Here is a 24,277-nt window from a genome sequence, read left to right as displayed (position 1 = left end):
ACGTGGAAGTCCTAGTATAGCCTTCTGCACTGTAGCTAGCAGATATGGATACTAGTTCAAGTGATAGCCAGAAGAGACCAGGTGGGAGGGAGGAGTAATGGGGGCAAGGAGAGAGACAGTTAAATGCTAACAAGAACCTGTTGGAAAAGGGCTTTAAAAATCTGATGCAGCTCAGGAGAGTGGTAACTTTGGAAATTTGGAGAGCAACATTTTACCTGGTAAGTGTTCCTCAGGTCAAGAGAAGCTTCTTGCCGTCAGTTCATTTACCATGTTGCAGCAAGAAGTGTGAACTGAAGTAACAAGAGGCCAAACTGTGCATGAGCTCTGCCTGCAGAACTGTTACAGAGCTGAATGTCAGGGATATTCCAGCCTGGAAAGAGCTTTTTCTAGTAGGACAATATATATTTCCTCTCATTTTCTTTGTTCTTAGCATACACAGTGGCTGTTCCCCACCACTATTCCTACCTTGGGAACTTCAGGTCCTCCCACTACTTCTACTCCCTTCTGAAAACATTTCATAATGTAACTCCAGAAATCACCACCTGTTGAGTCCTGGCAGTACAATGAGGTGCCTTTTGCTTGTGGACCTCTCATTAATTTCCTGTAATAACCAGAGGAGTCTTTGCTTGACAGGTGAACTATGTGATTCAAGGAACAAGCCTAGAGTGAAAAAGGTTAAAATTCAATGTGTGAGTCCAGAAAAAAGTATCTGCTAAGTCTTCTGTAGAAGAATACATTAATCCTAACAATCTTCTGCCCTTTATCATTTTTTCCTCCTGGACCCTTTGTTTTTCCAGACCACTCCTGTGTATTATTCAGACCCTATATCTTTCTCACTCTCCCTTTAATGCAATTTTTAGCACCAAATGTTTTGCACATTACAAAGCTGTAAGAAATATGGCACATAGTAATTGCACTGCAGTAACTGAGAAAGATCAGGAATCACTGAGTTTTCATTCTAGCAGTAATGGTGGTGAGTCATTCTGTAGCTTCAGACACCGAATTGCTCTCCCCTGCTTGCATGCCTGTTGAGTGGGAGATATTGCGCTTACCTCACGGGGCAGTTTTGGAGAATTAGGTCTTTAAAGCTTTGAAGTATGACACAAGCCTCGTTAAGCATTGCTTAATGTATTTATTAAGGGGCGTGCACAGCCCTGGGATATTTTTGTGAGGCTCAGAAGTGTTGCAAAACAACAATTCTTTTTCTGAAGACAGTGCTGATGCAAACTATGTAAAACTGTTCATCACGTCAGGAAAAGGGTAAATCCAGTGCACACTCCTCTCCTGTGTTCACTAGCAACCTCAGTACTTGCTCACTCAGGCAGATACTGTGATCTTCATCTCACTGCCATGAAAATTAACACCAGGATCTCTCTTTCTTCTGTTGTAGATCCTGGCGCTCCTGTGAAACTGCCTTGTATGCCAGTTAAACTGTCACCTCCACTACCTCCAAAGAAAGTCATGATTTGCATGCCTTTAGGGGGGCCAGACCTCTCTCTCGCGTCCTATTCCACACAGAAGAGCTCCCAGCAGCCTTTGACTCAGCACCATCACACTGTCCTGCCATCCCAGTTAGCAGCTCACCAGCACCAGCTCCAGTACGGCAGCCACAGCCAGCACCTGCCTTCTGGGTCCAGCACGTTACCCATTCACCCTTCGGGGTGCCGGATGATAGAGGAATTGAACAAAACGCTAGCGATGACCATGCAAAGGCTAGAAAGGTAACGGATGAACTTTAAAATTAAGTATCAATGTACACTGTTTCTTACTAGCCTCAGTATCGATAGCAGCACTTGAGTTATGTTGATGATAATTGGCACTTAAACTGGGCTTCTCTCTGGAGGTCTAAAAACTTATGTAGAGTCACTACTGGAGAAAAAGTGTTATCCAGGCTTGTTCAGCAAGTTTGTAGCAGAACTGAGAAGATCAAATTTCCTGAATCCCATTGTCCTGTTTAAGGAGCTGGGTAATACCACGGGTGGAGATGATAGTAGGATGTGCCCAACTTGCAGTATGTAGTGCAAGGTGTATAGCTGCAGAGCTCAAGTTGCATGGAGGACCCCCTTTCCCCCCCAAAAAAAGGGAGAGAAAATGAGAGATATAGAAGAAGAACAATAAAAGCCCAGAGTGCTGTACTACCATGGCATATGATTAGCATTACTGATTAGCTCATAACAGCTTTTTAGAAATCCTGCAAGTACCTTAGAGAAGTTTTAATGTACCCTTTAATTATTTCAGTTAAGTTAAATGATATGTTTGATTGTTTTAAAATAAAGATAAAGAACAGATAAATAATTACACTGAATCTATAAATGAAAAGTCTGGATATGCTTATAAATATATATAAATATATGTAAATAGACACACCCCAGTATAGTCAGACTGCCTTTGCTGCTTAGTAATAATTTCACTTTACTTTCCACAAAGATTGCACTGAACCTTAGACATTCCACAGCAGCTACCTTCTTATCCAGTCACATCTAGAGGAAGGTTATATGTTTAATCAGAAGTGCCTTACCTTGGGACTGTTTTTTATAACTATCTCTTGTGAATATTTCTTGCTGTGAATATTTCAGATAATCTGAATAAGTGAAGCATGTTGTATAAATGCAAACTGTCCTCATAAACTGCAAGATCAGCAAGCTTTGGAAAATTTATTTTGACTTGTAGGCTGCAATTGAGCAAGTCTAAGGGTAGGGAAATTAGTCAAAAATGACACATGCTATTTAGGACCAAGGGCAGCTTTGTAACCAGTTTGCTTTAGGAGCATCAGATCATCCTTCTTTTAGACAGGAGGTTAAAATATTTGTTCTAATAGAAAAAATGCCTTATGATTTGCCCCAATACTTCTTTGTGATAATGTTGCCTTCATTATATTGCACAGTTTAAAAAAAAATAAAAATCTCATGGGTATGGCAGGTTCTCTTTACTGCCACTAAAGACAGTTAGGTGGCCAGAGGCTGTCCCACCCTGCTAGCATATTTTATTAGCAGAGTATCAATAAAAACCTCAGGAGTTATATCAGGTGGCCTTACTTTTCTGCGGCGTTGGGGAATCCTCTGCTGGGGGAAGACTGGCTGAACTGTGAGGGAAGGAAGTTTCTATTGCCATCAATAAAAGGGCTGTAGCAGTAGGATTGGAAGGAGCTTCCGCAATCCCTCCAGCATGCCCTGTGCCCGAGGACTGCCCAGTTCCTTTTGCATTGCTGGCAGGACTGGTCGGATCTGTCTGTATCGCCCTGAGGCTTGGTTCCCTGAGTGCAGAGAATAGCCTGTGGCTCCAAAAGGCTCCCTGGGGGCAGCACCTCTCATGCCAGCCCCAGGGCAGGTGGAGACATTAGCCCTAGAGTCTGGCTTCCGCTGCATGCAAAAGGCACTTTGTTAATCTGAGCCTAGTGATATGTCTCAGAGTATGACTTCATTGTGGCATCTGTTGCCCCACAGTGATGAATGCTCCATTTTCTAGGTTTCCATCAAGTTTATGCCTACAAATATGTTTAACTAATTTAAAGAAGATGATGCTGTTTGATTTTAATGATTAATTTGAAGCTGAGGTTATATTGATTTTAAAAGCTCAATAAGGAAGGGTTCATTTCCCAATATGAAGCAAGACATTCTTCCTTTGCAAAGAAGAATAAGAAAAGTCTGTGGCACTGATACTTCACATTTAATATGAAAATGAATCCTAGTGCACAGTATTGCACAGCTGATTTTTCGTTACCTTTTTTGGGTTGACTAACTATTATTTCAATCATGAAATAAAGTATTGAGTACTTCAGTTATTCTCCTTGTCAGAATAAATCAATAACATTTACAGTTACAAGAGAGAAAATAGTTGATGACTATTTGTTCTGCAAAAGCAATTGATATTTTCATAGTACGTACAGACAAAAGAGTCTGTGGAGCTGATACTTTCTGTTAAATTCTTAAACTGATTTTCCAAGCCACATTGTGATCTTAGTAAATTTGCTAGCTTCTCTTGGAGATTTGTGCAAATTTTTAAAATATGTTACTTAATTTGAGAGGGGTTTAATGGTGCCAAATACTACAATTTTCTAGTATTTTTGAGAGTGATTATTTTTCCTTAATTGTAAAAAATCTAGTTTAAACCCAGAGGAAATCAGACTGCAGTATTTGTCACTGGACGTTTCAATTTAGAAGTCTTGAAGGCCTTTAAAAGCTGCACTAATTTCCTCTACCTGATCTACTAGATCTGTTTTCTTCTACTTGAAATTTGACAATATGGTCATGTCCCTCACATGCATAGGATACGCAGTGATGTCCTGAGCTTTACTGTTTCTTCCCAGATGACATGTTACTTGGTCGATGCTGTTGGGTCAATAACCTTGAGGAGATGAAAGATCCTGATGTGTCTCTGAGGCATCTTCCGGGGAATTCTAAATTCATTGGCATCATTCACTTCTGCTGATCTCAGTCCTTATCTCAAGGAAATCCTATAATATTCTAGAATAATTGCCTCAATACAGCAGTAGTAATGCTACCAAGCATTATTTAGAATAACAGAAAGTTATTTAGAATAGTATTTTGTTTTTAATAATACAGGATGGTGTAGACAAACACAGATGAATTTTCTGCTGTCAATTTCTTTTTTTTTTCCCAGAGGAATTTTTTTTTTTTTCTTTCCAGTGTCTAATCTCTTTGCTCCTGATGCGGTGGAATCTCTCATAGTCTGTTAGACTCCACTGGTGTGTGTTGGATCCATAACCACTCTGTATTGATTCCATATTTATCCCAGTAAACCTTTCTTAGACCTCAAAACTCATCCTTCCACCAGGTTCATAAGGGTGGAAAGGAACAAGGAATAAAAGAAGAAAATAACTCCTCCTTGCAGCAGTCTGGATTTTTTGCTTTAGCAGATCTGGTTTCTGATACTCTAACAACATCTGAAGACTGATACATGAAATCAATGCTTTGCCAATGAGCCAGAAGCTTTCCAAAGAAAAATGAGCTGTCCCTCTGTACCAGAATGGAAGCCAGAAGTTATTTTGCTGTGTGTGACCTTGAGAAAACACTAAACTTCTCTATCTCTGTTTTCTCCTCTGTAGGAGTACTGTCTCACATAGATCTAATAAATATTAATAAGTTATTGTTTTAAGATATATTAAAAGTATATAATTGCTCTTCAAGTCCCAATTGTTCTTGTCACTGAAACTGAGTTAATTCCTGGATCTTTTACTCAGTTATATTATAGACACTATAGATCATTAAGTTAATTTACACACTTTACACTTAATTGCAAAAAATTTCTGGCACTCACAACCTCTGTTTATTACTTGTTCTCAGAAGGATATCTTTATCTCTTACCATAATATGACTGCGATGACTTGTCACTTGTCCTTCTAGTTTGCCTTCATTTTCCCTGAGAAATCACCAGTTTTATGATAGATTAAGTTGCAACAGAGAGGAGTGTATTTTCCACATTACCTTTCTTCTGGAAACCTCTGTTGCTAATTTGAGTTCAAACTGCAAACAACTTTCAACTTTTACCCAAAGGATATGGGTCAAGCATGAATAAAATAAAACTCTAGATTCTGGAATCTTTTTTCTTTTTTTTCCTTTTTTTTTTTTTTTTTACCATTTTAGAATACGTTTTAAAGGCTAGTGAAAATCTTATAATCCCTGCCATCAAAATCCAGGAGGGCTTGATTCTTCTCATTTAATTAAACTTGAGAGGATTGAAGCCTGCCAGACCATGCCCAAAAGCAGTGCGTCACAAGCTGCAGAAAAAGAAGCTTCAGAAAACATTCTTGTATCCTGTAATATATCTTTAATTTTGATCTGATATAGTCTTATTTTCTGCCTTGCCCATGCAGTTCTTGGTCTGTCTGGTAAGAAGACAATTAATTTCAATTATTCTGTGGACACTTGTGCACTAGCAGCTGAATCAAGGCCACAGTTTATTTAGTGTGTAATATTAAAGAACTGTTAAGTGGCAATATCTCACTCTGGGCTGGAATTAAATCTATGACAGAACAGTGAAAAACCTGTGTCCAAAGGACAGTTTGTGAGACCAGTTCCTCTGGGACATCCAGTGGCTTCAAACTATAGATTCATAAAATGAAATGCATTAGACAGTCTTGCCATTGTGTTGCAAATCTTATGAAACATATTTGAGTCAGAAGACATTTATCTTGCATAAAACTTGTCAGGAGAATTACTTTTTTATCTAAACTTTAGCATTGCCTAAGAAGAGAACCATTCAATATTTACAGCTCTCTCGCTCTCTCGCTCTCTCTTTCTCCCTCTCTCTCTTACTCACACGCGTGCACATTTGCACACATTGTATAAATGTATATACAATGGTTTGAAGTGTTTCCAATTTTTGCTTTAACTGATAAGCACAAAAGAGTGTACTGTGGATCTGAAAACTTGCTGATAAAAATTAAACCTTTTATTCCAAGATCAGAGAGGCTGGGATGACAGATGAGAAGTTTGTGGTTTTTTCCGCTCAATTTTATAGGTGGGATTTCACTTTTTTATTTTAGATTCCAACAGTAGCATGAGTATTAATATATTTAAATTCTGATTTCTCATTAAAATCTTTTCTCACTAGAAATGTTTTAGGCCGTAGTGGTGTAACTTCTTTGCTCTTCTGATCACATAAAGATGATATCACAGTAAGTGCAGGTGCTTGTGCTAGTCAGCTATGTATTATTCAAAAGTATGTGTTAAGATAAATTTGTTTTCTTAAAACAACTATTTGCTTAGCTATGGCTTTAATCTCTAATTCTGTTGCAAAACATAAAGCTGATTTAAAATGGATTGTTTGAAACAATAATATGTTTTTGGTGAATAATACTAAAAAAAATCTGTGGTGTATACCACCTTACAAAGTGGGATTTTTACTAATTGCATAGAGGAATTTATACACAATGGAAATAGCCAGTGACCTTGATTTGTCTTTCATAAGTATACTGCAATATTGCAAGTATTTCACAAGTATTATGCTTAGACAGCTGACTTAGTCAAAAATGATGCAGAGAAGGCTGATTTCAATCAAGAAAAACACAAAACATGAGGAAAAATGAGGGACTTAAAATAGAAAGTAATATTGCGAAGAGAGTGGATGATTCAGAAAAATTATGATGAGATGAGATGCCTTTTACTTCTAAATCACTAGTTCAAATGAAGATCTAGTATGGTAATTTGTAAATTTTGTCCTGCTTAGTAAGCTAAATTAGTGAACCACTTTAGTATCTGATACCCTCTGTGCAGTCATATATGGATGTATCTGTAACCCACACGCATCCTTCACAGAACAGTGAAGCACCAAATGGTCTTGGATGCTGAACTACTTTTTGCTCAACTATTTTAGGGGTTAAAATACTTTTAGGTCAAACTCATTGAGATGTAATATAGAAATTTGCAAGTCAATTTTTCATGAATCATTCATATGTTGTGATACAAAACGTGAGCCATCACTGAGCAAATTGAGTTCCTCCCTTCACGGAGATCCAGAGCATCTCACTGTTTGTTAATCTGCAATAGTAAATGTTGCAATTAAGAAAATGATTTCGTTGAAGCTGGAGCCTTTTATTCTTCTTAATCCCTAAGCACCATATGGACAGGCATTATATGCCCACAACTACATTTAAAAGAGTCTTTCTGAGATGTCATGTGGCAGCCATTTAGGAGTCCACATCAACTTTAGATTTAGAAGGAAATGTTTCAAGTTGATTCAGCAGAAAATGATCTAAGGGGAAAAATAAAACATTCTTTCAAAATGTGGAATGCCTCCAGGGTTCTGAGCAGGCTAAAATACTAAGGGAGCTAAGGGTCAGGTCATACCCAAATTTGACAAGTGCTTCAAGTGCAACTTGGCCAGGTCATCTGTTTTCACAGCTACATTCTTGTGGAAAGTAAATTGGGAGTTTGACATAGAGATGTCTGCCAGGCAGATACTCCCTGGCTTTTATACAGCTGTTGTCTCAGTTGGGGCTTAGGAGGGAGAACAGTTTCTGCTGACTCGCAAATAATCTTCAGCAGCCATCACTTTTGCCTAGCAGTCTCTTATTTTCATTTCATACAGGGGAAGCAACATGAGCTGTTAGATAAAACTTGGCTGTGAAATCAGGTTATATTCTTGGCGTTGCCTTTCACCTGCTGCTTGACTTTGGTCTTCAACTTTTCATGTTCCAGTTTCCCTATTTATATTGATATCTTCCTTGGTAAAGTAGTTTGAGATCAACACATAAACAGAGCTAAATAGTAGCAGTACTAATGCTGCTCTGAATCCAGTAAGCAGTGTGAAATTATCAGACTGTGGTTTATGTGACAAAGGTTTTTGTCACATAAAAGCCAGGCTTTTTTTGGCATGTCATACATGTCTTAGGATAATGGAGAATAAAAAACAGGTTATGACCTCTGTGCTTCCCAAATCTGTATGTAGATAGATGATACCAGGGTGCATCTGCATTTCCTTCTGACTACTCTAAGACATCATCCCAAGTCCAGCAAAGTGAACATGACCTTGGTTGCACTTCTCTTCAGAGGCACAGCGTGTGCAAATCATATATCCTCTCCCTGATCTTTTGCCATGTTCTAGCAGAGGGGAGGTAAAAGGGAAATAATCAGTTTAAGTTGATGTGTTCCCAAGGAGGATGATACAGATGCAAATATAAGAAAGAAAAATTTCAGACCATCTGTCAGTTCACGTTTTCTGGGAAACGTGGAATTATTTTATTAATGTCGTCTGACTCAATGAGTATTCCAGTGTGGATAGGTAGATTTCCCAAGGTTTTAATATACTGGCACAGAAGTTAGGTACAGGGGTGCTCTTGAAGTTGTGAAGCACTGAATGTTTAGAAGATACACTCCTGGTTCCCTCATGGCAGTGGCATAGTCCCAGTCTCCTTTTCAGCTGGTCTCTGCCTCCTCCTTCCTCTGCATTCTGCCCAGTCTCAGGACACAATTTCATGATCTGCCACAGCAATGCTAAGTGGAGGCTGGTCCTATTTCTTCTTGCCTTTTGTGCTGCCAGTTCAGCTGTGCTGCTTCACCTGTTTCTATAGCTGTGTTGCAAAACACAGGTTAAAAAAGGCCTGATCAGGTTCACCACAAGCAGTACTACAGACATGCCAAAGTGTGCTGGGAGCAGAGGTGGTGGGAACGGGTAGCTGGGCACGGGAAAAGGGATATTGTCGCTGCAGCCCACATAACATATAACTGTTAGGTCTCCCTCATTACTCTTAGCAGCTCTCAAAGTCTATTTTTGCAAAATCCAGTTTCACATGCTTGTTTTTGCCCCTTCACACAGTCCCACCCTTCCCTTCTCCCCAAGTCAATCAACACCTTGCCCAAACAGCCCAAATCATAGATTCCTGTTGCCTTTCTACACTCTTTTCTCTAAATCCACTGCTTTCCTTCTTCCTGCAGTCATACTGCATTTTCTCAATTCGAGTCAAGTATTTTCTGTGCCTGTAGAGGTCACACAGCTCAGGTCACCAAGCCTATAGAGAGGTCACACAGATATCAGATTGAAAACATATTTGTCTCTATAAGTGGATGATGGAGAATTCCATTAAGCCTCGAAGCTGTATTTACCACAGATCTTTAGTTCTGAGTCCTGGCTGCCTGTATTTTTCTCTATGTGCTGTCTTACCTCTCCCTAACAAGTGTTGTAGTTTAATTCTGATGTGTACTGAATGAACCCATTAGATGTCTTGCTGGTCATGAAGATTTTTCTGTCCTCATTTCTTTTCAAAAAGGCATGAAAGACCACTACTTCCCTAAATACAGCAAGAGAAGCAACCCTGACTTCCATTGTGCTATTTCTTGTAGTTTATTTATTTGGTTTTCTTTCCCAACAGCTCTGGCTTACATGCAGGTGACAATGTTACAAAAACAGGACCTGGAGGCCTTCCAGACATGAGACAAGTGCCAACTGTTGTGATCGAATGCGATGACAATAAAGAAAATGTGCCTCATGAACCTGACTATGAAGATTCTTCCTGCCTTTACACAAGACAGGAAGCAGAAGAGGAGGAAGATGAAGATGAGGATAACTCATTATTTACAAGTAAGGCTTATTCCATTTTTCCCTTTCATTTATTTAATTTTTCCTCTGAACTCTCAGTGCAAAAGGAAAACACAAAACCTATGGATTTTCTTTCTTGCACATGCTTTTGCATCTCTCAAGGCTTGACTACCTGGGCACACTTGGTAAATTAATCAAAAATAACCAACAGTATGAATATAAAGTGATTTTCCTAATCCGCATCAACCTCTATGGGGTTGCTGTCATACAGACAACAAATGCCATTTATTTGACTTTGAAACACATGTGACTTTTGGATTTGCTTTCCTAAGTGTCCCTGGTATAGACAAGTCCTTCCTTTGGCTTAGATCAGAATCAACTCAGTAGAGTTGAAATAGATGCTGACGATAGAGAATCAGACCTTTTATACATAGTAAATATTAAATCATATCAGAAGCGTAGGCTTGCACATGCTTTGAAATGGGTCATGATCAGTAAAAGAAACCCTTAAATGTCATCTTTTTTTTCAAGCTAGATTTTCAAAAGCACTAGTAAGCACTGGCTTGTATTGCCACTGAGGATAGGGGGGTCGTACCTATGATTTCAGTGGGATCAAAATTAAACCAGCACTCAGCAACTTTGAAATGACAGCCTCAAATGCTGTAGTTATACTTCAAGGAGTTCCTCAGCTTTTTACTCCAGTCTTCCTTAAGTGCTACCTCAATTTATGCTGGTAAACATTTGCCAGAGTAAAGAATAGAGAAAATACCTTTGAAATTTCTGTGCAAGAAAAAAAATGAATTAATAGAGGGGTTTTTTTTTAATTCCTAATAGCCTACCTACTGGGAAGACACTATGTGTTTATAAAAGCCTGTAGTGTATAATTTAGATTACAATGATAGAAGTAATTATGCAGATGAAATCAAATGAGATGAATATACAGGCACACAGTTCTGCTCAGGATTGCTTTCCACTCTGCTACTTCTTACTTTATGAATGCCCTGGGAATACAGGTGAGAGTAAGTTGGTCTGTGCTTCAATACTAGGGTTTTGTTCTGTTCTAGTACTGTTCTACGTACTTTTTATCCATAATCCTGGAACTCCTGACTTGATCTTATTCAAACAAAGGTATGAATTTGATTTTTCTATATAGTGTTCTTACATGAGTGTAACTCTTATTTATTTTTCTGGACTCACTTCTGATTTACACCATTATCACCCAAAATAAGAATCAGATTCGTAGACCCTGTGCTAACTATCTGAAGAACGGTTACGGTGTGCAGTTTGAACCTGGCTGTGTACTGGCTTACACTTTACAGAGATGCTTTTCTCAGCACAAAATGTATGTAAAACCATACCGCTGGATCATCTGTCATTTTATTCCAGCTTGATGTGGTTGATCATAGTGGCAAATTGGGCTTAGATATGAAGAGGTTAATTGATAGCTCTTCTGCAGTTTGAGTCTGCAGGGACCTCTGGCCTGTTCTGACCTCTCAGAAAACCCATCTCCTGCCTCATTGTGGCATCTTAGGACTCTCTCAGGAAGACGATACCCTACTCAGTGCACAACTGCCTGTTATCCTGCAGGTCTAGCAGAAGTTTCAGGCCCTGGAATTTATTTTCTTCTGAAACCTGGGAGCAGTACAATCAACCAACAGCCTTTCTAAAATGCACACAGACAGATTTCTAAAACAATAAACAGACATATTTCATTGCCTCAGAATATTCCCTTTCCCTGCAAGTGAATTTAGGCAGTCTTTGCTCTTAAATTAAGAAGCAGAGCAGAATAGCAATATGTCTTGCATTCTGCTACTGAAGCCCAAAACCTCTCATGGGTTTATCTCTCTCTCTGCTTCTTCCTCTCTACCCTGCCCAAACTGCTGTGAATGCAGGTCAAGGAAAGCAAGCATGAGCCATGAAAGGCCACTGGTTTTCACAGTCTTTGCCACTGTCACTGCCTAAGAAGCAGTGTCAATTAATGTACATAGAGATCTGTACTGCTTCCTTGTACAGACTTTTGGTTCCTTTTAATGCTAGCTTGGGTATCTTGATACTACATTGCAAGACAGAGAGACCCCTCTTTTTCCAGATTTGGTAGGCTCTGCTACCCACTCAGATTCTACAGCTGAATTATTCATCCCACTGTATAGTACAGAAACACCACACTAGAGAAAACTACAGATACTGATAGTGATTATGAAACAAACCCTTCTTCTCCAGTCCTTTCTATGAAGCAAATTTTTTTTCTTTATCCTGTATATGAAATTCAGCCTTTCTTTATTATGATAGGAATTGAGGCTTATTGAACAACTGAAGTTAACTGTCCCGCAGTTCCTACCAGTGTAAGTGAGAGGTCGGTATCCTCCCCTGGCCAGTACTGCTTTGCTGGCCACATAGTGTAATGAAATGATGACACCTTCTTTGGCAGAGCTTCTCCTCTCTCCTGCAGGTTCCCTGGCAAGGAAAGTCTGCAGGAAGGATTCTTTAGCAATCAAACTGAGCAACAGGCCATCCAAACGAGAGCTGGAGGAAAAGAACATCCTCCCCATGCAGACTGATGAAGAGAGACTCGAACTCAGGCAGCAGATTGGGACAAAGTTAACACGGTAAGAGAGAAATGTTTTCCTAACTCTTGCTGTTAAAAGTATGTGGTAGGGCACAGCTATAGCTTTTATCCTTGGTCTAATGAGTTTGTTCACAATGTTCAGATTAGGAAAAGTGATGAAAAAAAAAATAAAATAAATATTACTTGTGCTCCAGTATCATTTCCTGTACACAGGTCCCTTTTCTGTTTCCTGGAGTATTTTAAGAGATCTTTGGTCATGTGACTACTAGAATGAATTATACAGATTTAATTGTTTCCAGTGTACCCTTGGGAAAAGTTCAGCTTTGATCTTCTGGATTGTAGCTGCAGGTGTGCTATTTGACAGGCCATTGGCTTGGCCAAAAGACAGGGGAGTAACTTTCTCTCCTGGCTGTGTCTCCATTGAGTGGCTGAGCCTTTTCCTGTTCCAAAATAGGAATCATATCCTTCGGGACCTGTTTTTGGTAGGTCAAGCTTGGGCCAATTCCCCCTGCCTAGACTCTTTCCTCTTCGTAATAGTGTAACTTGACAACTGTTCTTTTTTTCTGTATTGTATGGTGTATAGAGGGGTGGCTGTCAAACATGGAAGATTTCTGTCAGGAATTAGTAAACTGAGGCCATATAGGAGTGTTTATCTGTAATTTCTATAGTCAATTTAATACTGTTATCAGCTCAGTGGAGTTGGCAGAGCTGACGAATACTTCTAGTTGCCCTCCAGTATGACTGTGAGAGGACCACAAGGAGATGACTAGTCAGTGAGTAGGGGTTGTTTTTTTTCTGGGGTGAGGGGGGCAGTGACGCTAATGTGCTGTGAAGACAGGAAGAATAGGAGCTTGTGATAAATACCTCATTCATTATTTTACTTACTTCTTCTGTCATGACCTGTCTCAACTACTGCCTTTTCGGGATAAACTAACCACATCTTTCCAAACCATCTTTGAAGATATTTCCTGGTGCCTAACTACGTTTACTCTTCCCCAAAACCTGTCTAATTCTGCAGTGTTCTTGTTGAGAGGACCTGAGCCATTATGCACTCAGGATGCTAGATGGTGCTGCGCTCTTGATGGTAGTGTAGTTGTTATTCTTCAGCCTGCTCTTGATTCAGCCTAGGACCTTGTTAGACTGCAGCTGCGCGTGGAGCTCCATGTCCCAAAGACTAGGGTATGACAGCAGGGTCCCACGCCTGACCTTGTAGGACTAAATTTGAGCCCTTTGAAGTGTATGAGGAGGTAAATTTTTGTCCCTCAGTGTATCTTACTCTGCAGTGCTTGACCTTGCAATGACATTGAACTGTGTTTCCACTGTGTGGCCTGTTTGCCCAAATTAACTCAGTCTTTCAGAAGTTTTATAGCTCTGTCTGATGAAGGTACATAATAGTGTCATTTGCAAACACTGACTCTGCACAGCTCATGGTGCCCCAGGTGATTTTTATTATAAATATTTTACATCTCCACTCTCACAAGTAATGCTTTTTCCCCCATCAAAGAATTTTTCTTCAGTATGTCTCCTCTTAACAAGGAAAACATATTTTGGCAATACTTAGAACCCTTCCTGCCTAAGCCCCATATTCTCATAATGGCATTGTGTGCTTTCCCAAATGCGCTTGTCCTGTTATCTATGCTCATTCGCTGTCTGACTAATACTGCTTGAGCTTGTCTTCTAATATAGCTAGGGCTTAGATAGGGACAATCGTGAATGGTTCAAATAATTTTAAAAGAGTATATACTAATTCAAAAAATAGCTGAGCCACTACTGTTTCATTCCCCTTTCATAGTAGTGTAACATAAATGAAACTGATAGAGTTTCACAAGCCTTATTTGGCATAAGATAGTGACCAATCTGACTTGTAATTAGTAATATTTACAGTTTAGTATGTCATCCTTTAAAGTAGTTAAAAGCAATCAAGAAATATGGGGAAAAAACTAATATCCTCATCTCTAATATGCAATAAGCCACAGACATTTCAGCACCAGACAGGAGGTCACATGTCTTACCAATGCTTTATCTAAATATGATGTATCGGTGGATACAAACTGATATTATATTGAAATAGCGAGAATATTTCAATTTGGATAGTATTTCTTTTACTGTCCAGACTTCATTACTGAATCCATCTTCTGCCATTGCTCAGTAATTGTCATATAGTGATGCAAATGCCAAGTAAAATTAAAGTAGTGAAACATTTATAGTCCATAGAGAAGATGTGAGATGCAGACTGTAATTGCAACTGGCAATTTTTGATTTCAGAGGAACGTGTACTGTTCCATGAATGGTCCCTTAAGGTTTAAAATAGCCAGCCAGTGAAGTCACAAACACTACTTACTGAAATAAAAAATGCAGAATTAAAACTTTAACAGATAGTTATTGTTGTCTGTAATGGATCAATTAATTTTCACCAAGAGGCTGATTAGGATGCTTCAGTATTTATGCACACTCCTCACAGTATTAAGCTTGAGAGAGCTCATTATTTGTAGCATTTGACAGATCGGAATTTAGGACTATAAAGACAATGTTATTTTTAATGAAGCTTATGGACAAGCGTATTGAGGGATTGACCACTGAAATATTGTATGGAAGCAAGTCTATTCCAAGTATAGTTCCACCAGCCTTATTAGAGTTGCACCAGGAATTCATTTGGCTCAGATCTGTTCATTCATACCCTGTTTAAGTGTATTTAAATGCAGCTTGGAACCTCTGAATCTGCAGTTAGTTGCAGAAAATTGTTATGATTTTACTATTGCATCCACCAACTGGTGGGCAGACTCCAAAGCAGACTTAACAATTTGCTTGTTTCCCAGATTACCATGCTGGGACTATAGTACTCTGACTTACACCATACCAGTTGCAGAGGTAAGGCTGCAGAGAGAATATCTTACAGCAGAATCTGGCTCACTATGCAGCTTCTGAATATTAGCTTGGCCATGAGGTAAATTACGACCTTTGTGGCCCATCATAGTAATACTTTACTTGAATGTGGGTCTTGTATCTTCCTTCACTCACACGTGTCCTATATCAAGGCTCAACAAATGAAGGCCCTAGCAGAAATGGAGTTATTTGTCCAAGACCACAAAATATGTCCTGGTAAAGGCAGAAGGAGAGCCCAAGTCACATGAATTCCAGCCACATGAACTGGCCACTGTACCATAGACTATTTCCTGGTAGTCTTTGTGCAGCAATTGCAGCAACTTCAGAGTTCTGCAACTTCAAAGACCTTTTACAGACAACTGAAAGTAACTTCACAATCACATGCTCTAGTTCTCATGGGGGTCTTCAGCCACCCTGGTATCTTCTGCAAAGACAACACAGCTAGGCACAAACACTCCAGGAAACTCCTGCAGAGGATTGATAACTTTTTGACACAGGTGGTGAAGGAGCCAATGAGGAGAGGTGTGTTGCTGGACCTTGTACTAACAAACAAAATAGGACTAGTCGGAGATGTGAAGGCTGCAGTCAGTCTTGGCTGCAGTGACCATGAGATGGTGGAGTTCAGGATCCTGCGTGGAGGAAGCAAGGCAGTAAGTAGGAACGCAACCCTGGACTTTGTGAGAGCAAAGTTTGGCCTCTTCAGGGAACTAATTGGAGGAATCCCATGGGTTAGGGCCTTAGAAAGAAGCAGAGGCAAGGGGTCCAAGATAGCTGGTTAATATTCAAGCATTACTTCCTCCAAGCTCAAGAGCAGTGCATCCCTATGAATAAAAAGTCAAGCACAGGAGGGAGGAGACCTGCATGTATGAGCAAGGAGCTCCTGGCAAAACTCAAGCAGAAGAAGAACATATACAGAATATGGAGAAAGGGACAGACCACTTGGGAGGAATATAGAAATGTTGTCAGAGCATGCAGGGATGCAATGAGAAAGGCTAAGGCCCATTTGGAATTAAATCTGGCAGGGGAGGTCAAGGACAACAAGTAAGGCTTCTTCAGATATAGCAGTAGCAAAAAGAAGACTAGGGAAAATGTGGGTCTGTTGCTGAATGGGGTGGGGGCCCTGGTAACAAAGGATACAGAGAAGACAGAGTTACTAAATGCCACCATTGCTTCAGTCTTTACTGCTAAGGCCAGCCCTCAGGAATCCCAGAGTCTGGAGACAAGAGAGAGAGTCTAGAGAGGGAGGAGCTTTCCCTTGGTCGAGGAGGATCAGGTTAGAGATCATTTAGGCAAACCTGACATCCGCAAATCCATGGGCCCAGATAGGATGAACCTATGAGCACTGAGGGAGCTGGTAGATGTTTATTGGTAGGCCACTGTCCATCATCCATGAAAGGAGAACAGGAGAAGTGCCTGAGGACTGGAAGAAAGCCAGTGTCATTCCTGTCTTCAAAAAGGGCAAGAAGGAGGATCCAGGAAATTACAAGACAGTCAGCCTCACCTCCATCTCTGGAAAGGTGATGGAACAGCTCATCCTGAATGTCATCTCTAAGCATATGGAGGAAAAGATGATGATCAGGAGTAGCTAGCATGGATTCACCATGGGGAAACCATGCTTAACCAATCTGACCACCATCTGTGATGGAATGATTGGTTGGGTAGATGTTTAGCCTGGAGAAGAGAAGACTGAGAGGAGACCTTATCAGTGTCTATAAATACCTTAAAGGAGGGTGTCAAGAGGATGGAGCTAGACTCTTTTCAGTGGTGCCAAGCAATAGGACAAGAGGCAACAGGCACAACCTAAAACACAGGAAGTTCCACCTGAATATGAGGGAAAAAACTTCTTTACTGTGAGAGCAACAGAGCACTGGAACAGGTTACCCAAAGAGTCTCCTTCTCTGAAGGTATTCAAAACCCGCCTGGATGCAATCCTGTGCAATGTGCTCTAGGTGACCCTGCTTGAGTAGGGGGATTGGACTAGATAATCCCCAGAGGTCCCTTCCAACCTGAACAATTCTGTGTGATTCCGTGTGAAATAATTAGCAGACCTCCTCTAACCAGACCAGAATAGACTACACCAAAATGTGGTACCTACTATGAACCAAGGAGCAAAAATACTGAATTAAGATGCAGTTCTTAGCTTATAACCACATGCAACTTGAGAATAGGAAACGGATGCTACATGCCAGGTTCTTGGCTAATAAAAATCCTTATAAATCCAGTAATTTCCATTCAGCAATTCTGGATTTGAACACTAAGTAAGTCTTTCTTTGTAAGGGCATATGTTTTTCTTTTTTGTCTGCACACAGCTTCTTGCAAATTCCTCCTCTCTTTTATCCCTCTCCTGCCTGACAACTGCACAGGTGCATTTAGGTCATGTAAAGGTAGAAAGAGGACAACAGAAGGAAAGACAGTATTCTGAAATGGGCAAAGGGAGAAGACAGAAGTCTGCCTTCTGCCTTTCTGTCTGGCTGTGTCTGATCTGCTGAGAAGCACTGATCCCTCAGTCCTTCAGACCAGAGTCCCACTGGAGCAGGTACCTTCTGTGGAGCTGCGCAGATTTTGCTTTCATTCAGTTTCAGGGTGAGAGGACTAGGATGTATCTAGATTCTTACAGTGAAGTGAGGACACAGACAGGATCTGGATCTGAGAAGTAGGAGGTGCTCCCAGGAGCGATAGTAAAGGCATAGCCTGTCAGGAACCCCTGGCAAGGAATGGGGCCAGGAGCTGTCATCAATTCAAGCCAGAACTGCGTCTCTCAGACACAATGTGACTGTCCCCCAGTACTGAGATGAGCATTTCAGTGTCAGTCCTTGGCACTTCTTTTTCTTCGGGGAATCATAAGGCATGTCATAAAAGACCACATGGACAACCTCAATCCAAGTGTTGTTTAGTAACACAAAAGCACTTGAGAGAAAGTATGTATTTCGTATAGCTATACACTACACCAGAACTTTCTAAGGATTTGCCACTTCCTTGAACTAGGTAGGCCTGGTTTCTCTGCATGTCTTTCACAAAGTCTCTGCCATACCTTGAGACATTTGTGTGTCTTTAGATAGCGAAGGACTGAAACTAGATCACTGAGACACTGCATGTGTATGCATGTGGCTGTAAACACATACATGTGAGATAATGGGCATACACGTTTGCCAAATAGGTTTATAATCCCACTGATGCTTTGGAAATGCACTAAGGTGCCTGATTTAGAAATGTAATGTAAAAAGTAATGTATCAAATCATTGTAATGGAATGGAAAATTAGACAGATGGTGGTCACCTACTATCTCGATCTAAAAGGTAATCTGCTTTACACATTCCCCCAATCGATACTATGTCTTCCTCAGCTACACTGGAAAATACTGCCTGGAAACAGAAGTCCTATGATGAAATGAACTCGGTGAGTTCCCACAAAAATAAAAAATTGCCAGTGATTTTAAAACACCATGCATCTGCTATGGAATATTTGGACTTGCTCACATCAGGTGCTAGTTATCTATGTGTATTAGAGCATTAGAGTTTGTAATCAGTAGAAGAAGAGATATGGGGCAGAAAAGGAGTAGAAGAAAAAGATAACATTTTCAGATCAACCATGAAGTTGGCAGAAACATCACAGTTCCTGAGAAAGAGTCTGCAAGGTTTGTGCAGTAGTTGTTTGGACGGTTGAACCGCTTTCTTGACTTGTCTCTGAAGTTTGCTTCCCTCTTAAACGTAACGCCAGTGGAAGACATGGCAGTGGTGTCAGTCAGCTGAGCTTTTCAGATAAAAAAGCTTTTTTTTCACATAAAGAGCTAGAGGCTGTATCGTTGTGTTGATAGGTCTCCTACAGTTGGATTGTTGGAAAGTTGTACAAAAGAAATTGCTTTTAAAGATAGCATTTGGCAGCTGTTTCAGTCTGATACGCTAAGTGTTCGCTTGCTCCTGTAAAACAGTCCTTCCACTGTTGAACACACCAGCTACTTGATAGCTTGCTGGCGCTGCGGGTGGCACTGCCCCAGCCATGGTCAGTGCCAGGGCGCTGGCAGACAAAGCAGGACCTTCGTGTGCGCCCTCTCTTCCCAAGGCCGCACTAATGGTGCAAACCCACCAACACCCAGCTGCTGCGAGTTGCCTCCGGGCTGCCGTTTCTCCCATCCACGGGCTTTTTGTTCCAAGAGAAAGAAAAAAAAATGAACTTTGAGAGAAAGTCCTGTCTTGTCATTTGGGAGAAATGCTTCACATCACGGTGACTCACTGCCAGGGCCACACAGACGCGAAACACGAAAGCAAGCGGCTGTGGCCGCACGGGGTGCACTCCTTCCCCCACCCGCGCCTGCATTTTACCTGCAATTACCCTGCCTTTTAAAATGCACGAAGGCTCCCTCAGAGGCCTGAAGGGACTGAACAGTCAAAAGAGATCGTTTTTACTTACTAAAAAAGTTCTGCTGTGAAGCTCTTTGAAATGATTAATTATTTAAACAACATTACAATCCCATTGAGAGCAGAGGCTTTGTTCAGTCAGAGCACGGCGACAAGATGGCCCCTGTCGAACAAGAGTGAGTCTTAATGACTGTTCTTTATCCAGCCCTGTGGAGAATATGTTATTCCCTCCCCATCTCATTTAGGGATAAAAAGAGTGGACAGACAGTAGGATTAGGCTTTATTCACAGGCCTTAGTTTTGTTGGGTAACGTGAAATAATTTCTTCCTAATTACCTCTGACGTCTGCAGCTCTAACGTTTATTGTTAGCTTTCACTCATGAGAGAAAGGCGAGTGCCTGAAGCAAGAGCTCATCCGTAACGGCAGCATGCGTGTGGAGCCTGCCTCCTCGCATGTCGGGTGTTGGGAATAAATCACACGGAAAATGGGATTGTAGTAAACGAGCTCATCTAAACCCTGGATTAGAGGGGTGGTTCCGACCAGGCTAGATGCCTGAATGGGGGGTTATTGAAAAAAGCTGCAAAGAGCTGAGCCTGGCTTTTAGCAATGATGGTAGCTGGGAAGAATGGCATGTTTTTGCCTTTCGTTAAGCTTGATGAGGAAGCCATACTTTTCTGAGAAACCCCAAGGAAGTTATATAAATTCCCCTTTCCATCAGGAGGAAGGAAGCAAGGAAGCAGGTGATTTTCCATGGGTGACAAATTGAAACCAAGTCGTCATTGCACAACCGCCAAGAATAGTCCGGGCAGAGCTGCTGTCACTTCTGGGCAGGGATGTGCTTGAGATGGCCTCTCAAGGCAAAGGCCTGTTTTATGTGATTGGTGTCCTGATGAGCTCTGTCGCGCTGAAAGGAAAGGTGGCCTTGTGGTTAAAACTCTCTGGGAAGGCTGCATCTTTCACCAACTGTCTGACCTTGGGCAAACCACTGAAAGAAATGCACACACACACACACGCACAATTTCATATATATATTATGGGTATTTGGGAGTCTCCAGAGTTACATATGTTTCTGTAAAGTTTTGAAATTTCCACTAGCTGACAAACTCTCTTGTGCAGCAAAGTGTGCATGCTTTTAGAAACCACCCAAATACTGAAATCTCTTTAGACATGTAACACTCTGTTTCAGGAGAACAAGGATGCTCATTTCTGAACGTGATTTGGACGTGTCTCTTCGTATCAGGAATTTTAGTAGTAGCATGCTTCCTCACAGACAGGGGCAAGTCTAACGTCAGGAATGCTGCTACTGCTATTATTGTGATATATGAGTTTCAGTCACTACCAATATGGATTCACTTCATCTGGCTAATTTGATATGGCTAGGATTTGCAAGGGAAAGTCAATGGAGAAATCCAGGGAGGGGGAGGTGGCCTTGAATAAAGTCTCCACTACAGAACTCATCACCTCTACACACTCCCTTGCTTATGGGAAGAACAGTGTCCTTGACCTGCTATCTGGATGGCCCCCAGCAGTGTGAACTCCCTTCTGTAGCAGGTCAGGGTGGAACGAATCCCTCCTGCCACCGGTGTCCCTTAGCTGTGGCCAGCAGCTATTTTGCTGTGTGTGAAGGCAAAGCCTCATGAAGTGGATATAATCTAGTTGGCTGCTGTCTGTCCCCAGGCAGATGTGTCTCTCCATGTTAGAAGGTGGAGCTCCAGATGTGCTGAGACTATTTATTTGTGCTACTATAAAAGAGGAGAAAATTCTCTTAATGGTAGGCAACAGGTGGCAGGAAGTGGGATTTGAGGACAGGGTCTTCCCAAAAGCAGCGGTGCTGCCATACCTTAGACAGAAAGCGTTTGCATCGTGTTAAAAGTTCTCATTTTGGTCAGTAATGTTGCCAGTCAGTGCAGGTATTTTTTACCCTTGGGATCTCTCATTGCTCCTGCTGCCTGCTCTCATGCACTTTTTTGTTAGAGCATCTGTTTCTCCCATCCTTTCTCTGTAGAAACCAAGCCAGAATACATTACAGGGTTACAATTTCTCCTTCATCCCTCCCCTCCACTTCAGCCCCCTCATCCTCTACTCTGTGTTTGAAGTCTAGCTTATTTTATCAACACAGCAGAGACAAATACATTTTGTCTACCTTATTCTTCTCTGCTCTCTCAATGGGGTGTGGTGCCCTTCATTTCTTGCCCTGAATTGATTGTAGTGTTGCATTTAGTTGTCAAAATACTGTCAGCTTTTACCTCAGAGGAAGCTACATTTCTGTGCCAGGCAAAGTAATTCTTGGTGATATATAGTATGCATAATAATATACAAGCTTGTGCCAGTAACAATAAAATAGCATATGTCAGTCATAGAGAGAGTCCTGTATTTCTCCAGTAAACAAGAGGCCACATGGAGTCCACGCAGTGTTTTGGCTGGAAGAATGTCAGGTATTAAAAAAAAAAAAAAAAAAAAAAGTGAAACAGTCATAAGCAGGGAAGAACCTGCTTCAAAATAATACATATTCTGGCTTTAAAGGAAAATAAAGATTTTTTTTTCTTTTGCTACTTAATGCTAACAAATATAGGGCAGCTTCACTAAGAACCAGCTCATAAATTTCCTCCTTGAAAAATATGACCATAATTCTTCACATTTTGTGTCTGCTGATTGTGGGGAGTTAATCACAAGAACAACAGTTGTTCAGATTGGATGACCTTGTAATTTCTGCAAAGGAAGCAAATCAGATGGCAGTGCAAGTAGATTATGGAAGCAGGCTGGCAGGAGTAAATTTCACTTTATAGGTTAATGATTGTAAAATGGGAAAATTGCATTTTGAGCAAAGGATTTAACATCTCAGAAATTACAGTTTCTGTTTTTCCCCCTCAGTGTATTATGGCATATTTGACAACACATGTGCAGGAGATTAGCACAGGTAATTACTGTGAAAGTGTCAGACACATAAGACTTATTTTTCATTTTGTCTCAAATCAGCTTTTAAATATACTGTGCACATATAAGTGCACCATGACTGCTTCTGGGAGTGTGAGGAGGACTGTTAGAGAGGGAACAACTTAACTTGTGTGCATGGTCATCTATTTATGTCCAGAAACAGGAATTTCATATGTAGGCTATTGTATATGAATAAAGAGGTGACTTTTTGAACAGTTGGCCCTGTAGTAAATAGGGTTTCGTAGCCTTGTTTTATATGGGATTAAATGTGCTTAGGACAGATGCATCAGAATCAAGAAAGTGACTTCACTTGCCATTATACCTCATACAATTATATAAGGCTGGACTTTTGCATATTTTCCCTACGACATAGAATAAACACCAGGCTCACTTGGAGATAGAGAGATATGTTTCATTTGCACACATGCAGAAGAGTTACAACTATGACTTTTAGGGGAAAGCATGGCTGAGAATTATGCTCTCATTTCAGTGCACTGGGATTCATAAGCACTGCTCAAACCATATGTGGGAATTAACTTCTTTAGCCTCAGACCTGACCATGTAAAATTACAATTTATGTTAATAACATAACATTTATGTTAATAACATTAATGAAGAGGAAGTGTTCTCATATGCAGTAGATCACATTAATGTGTCCCAGCTTGTATTATTCATTGCTGGCCTCTCTGATGGATAAATAATCTTCAAAATAGCAAACAACAGGAAGAGTACATGTTAACAACACAGTAAATTCAGTAGCCCAGCTCTTCACTGATATCACTGAATTCCAGAGGCAGTGACACCAATGATTATTAAGTAATTAATAAAATAAACATTCAGTTTATTGCATTTGCTAAAAAAGCAAACATCTGGACTCTCAGGCTGGACTATTAATCCAGATGTAACATGACAGCTGAAAAGAGGCAGGTGAGATCTGGTTTTGCCTTCAAAATCCACCACAGTGGCTGTGATACATTTTTGAGGAAGTACTTTTTGTTCCTCTTTCTCCTGACTCTAATTCTCTCCAGAGTCTTTATTGCCTCTTATTTCACCTTGTAATTTTTGTAGTGCTAGTGGCCCAACACCCTGGTTCAAGGTACTGTACAACATTCAGCCACTGCCTGAAGGGCTTTGGAGTAGATACAAAGAGAGCGATGGGAAAATGCATCAGTGAGGGAACAGTATGCCTAACAGCTCACTTGTCTCGGCATACTCCCTGATCGCTGTGCACTTGGCCAGCTCAGACTGGATTCTCCTACCTGCCCTTCACTGTGGGGCACTTGCCTTTCTCTTAGCTTTGTGCACTCATCACTAGATGGATCACAATCTGACATGTCACATTTTAATAATTAGGGCCAGCATTAAAATTGTCAAGATGGAACAATGCTGCCTCACTATTCAGTGTAAATGTATATCTTAAAAGATGAATTTACCCATCAGAATTAAAGATCTAGTACTATCTTTATTTTCTTTAATGTTTCTTTCTAATGTTAACCATACAATTATAGATCAAGACATCCGGAATAATTGACAAAATCCACAA

The 24,277-nt window shown here is 40.6% G+C and overlaps 1 protein-coding gene across 1 annotated transcript in view; it reads left to right on the top strand.

The window, feature by feature from the left end:
* Positions 1-24,277, top strand: part of PHACTR1 (phosphatase and actin regulator 1) — a 306,637-nt gene that overhangs the window by 252,184 nt on the left and 30,176 nt on the right. Inside the window, exons 7-9 of the mRNA XM_062568046.1 lie at positions 1,391-1,721; positions 9,830-10,038; positions 12,446-12,602. Of these exons, the coding sequence (XP_062424030.1) occupies positions 1,391-1,721; positions 9,830-10,038; positions 12,446-12,602 (697 nt within the window). The remainder of the gene's footprint in view (positions 1-1,390; positions 1,722-9,829; positions 10,039-12,445; positions 12,603-24,277) is intronic.

Source organism: Rhea pennata, chromosome 2 (genome assembly GCF_028389875.1).
Source record: "Rhea pennata isolate bPtePen1 chromosome 2, bPtePen1.pri, whole genome shotgun sequence".
Classification (NCBI taxonomy): domain Eukaryota; kingdom Metazoa; phylum Chordata; class Aves; order Rheiformes; family Rheidae; genus Rhea; species Rhea pennata.
Note: the sequence above shows the minus strand (reverse complement) of the source record. Positions and strands in the feature narration are given on the sequence as shown.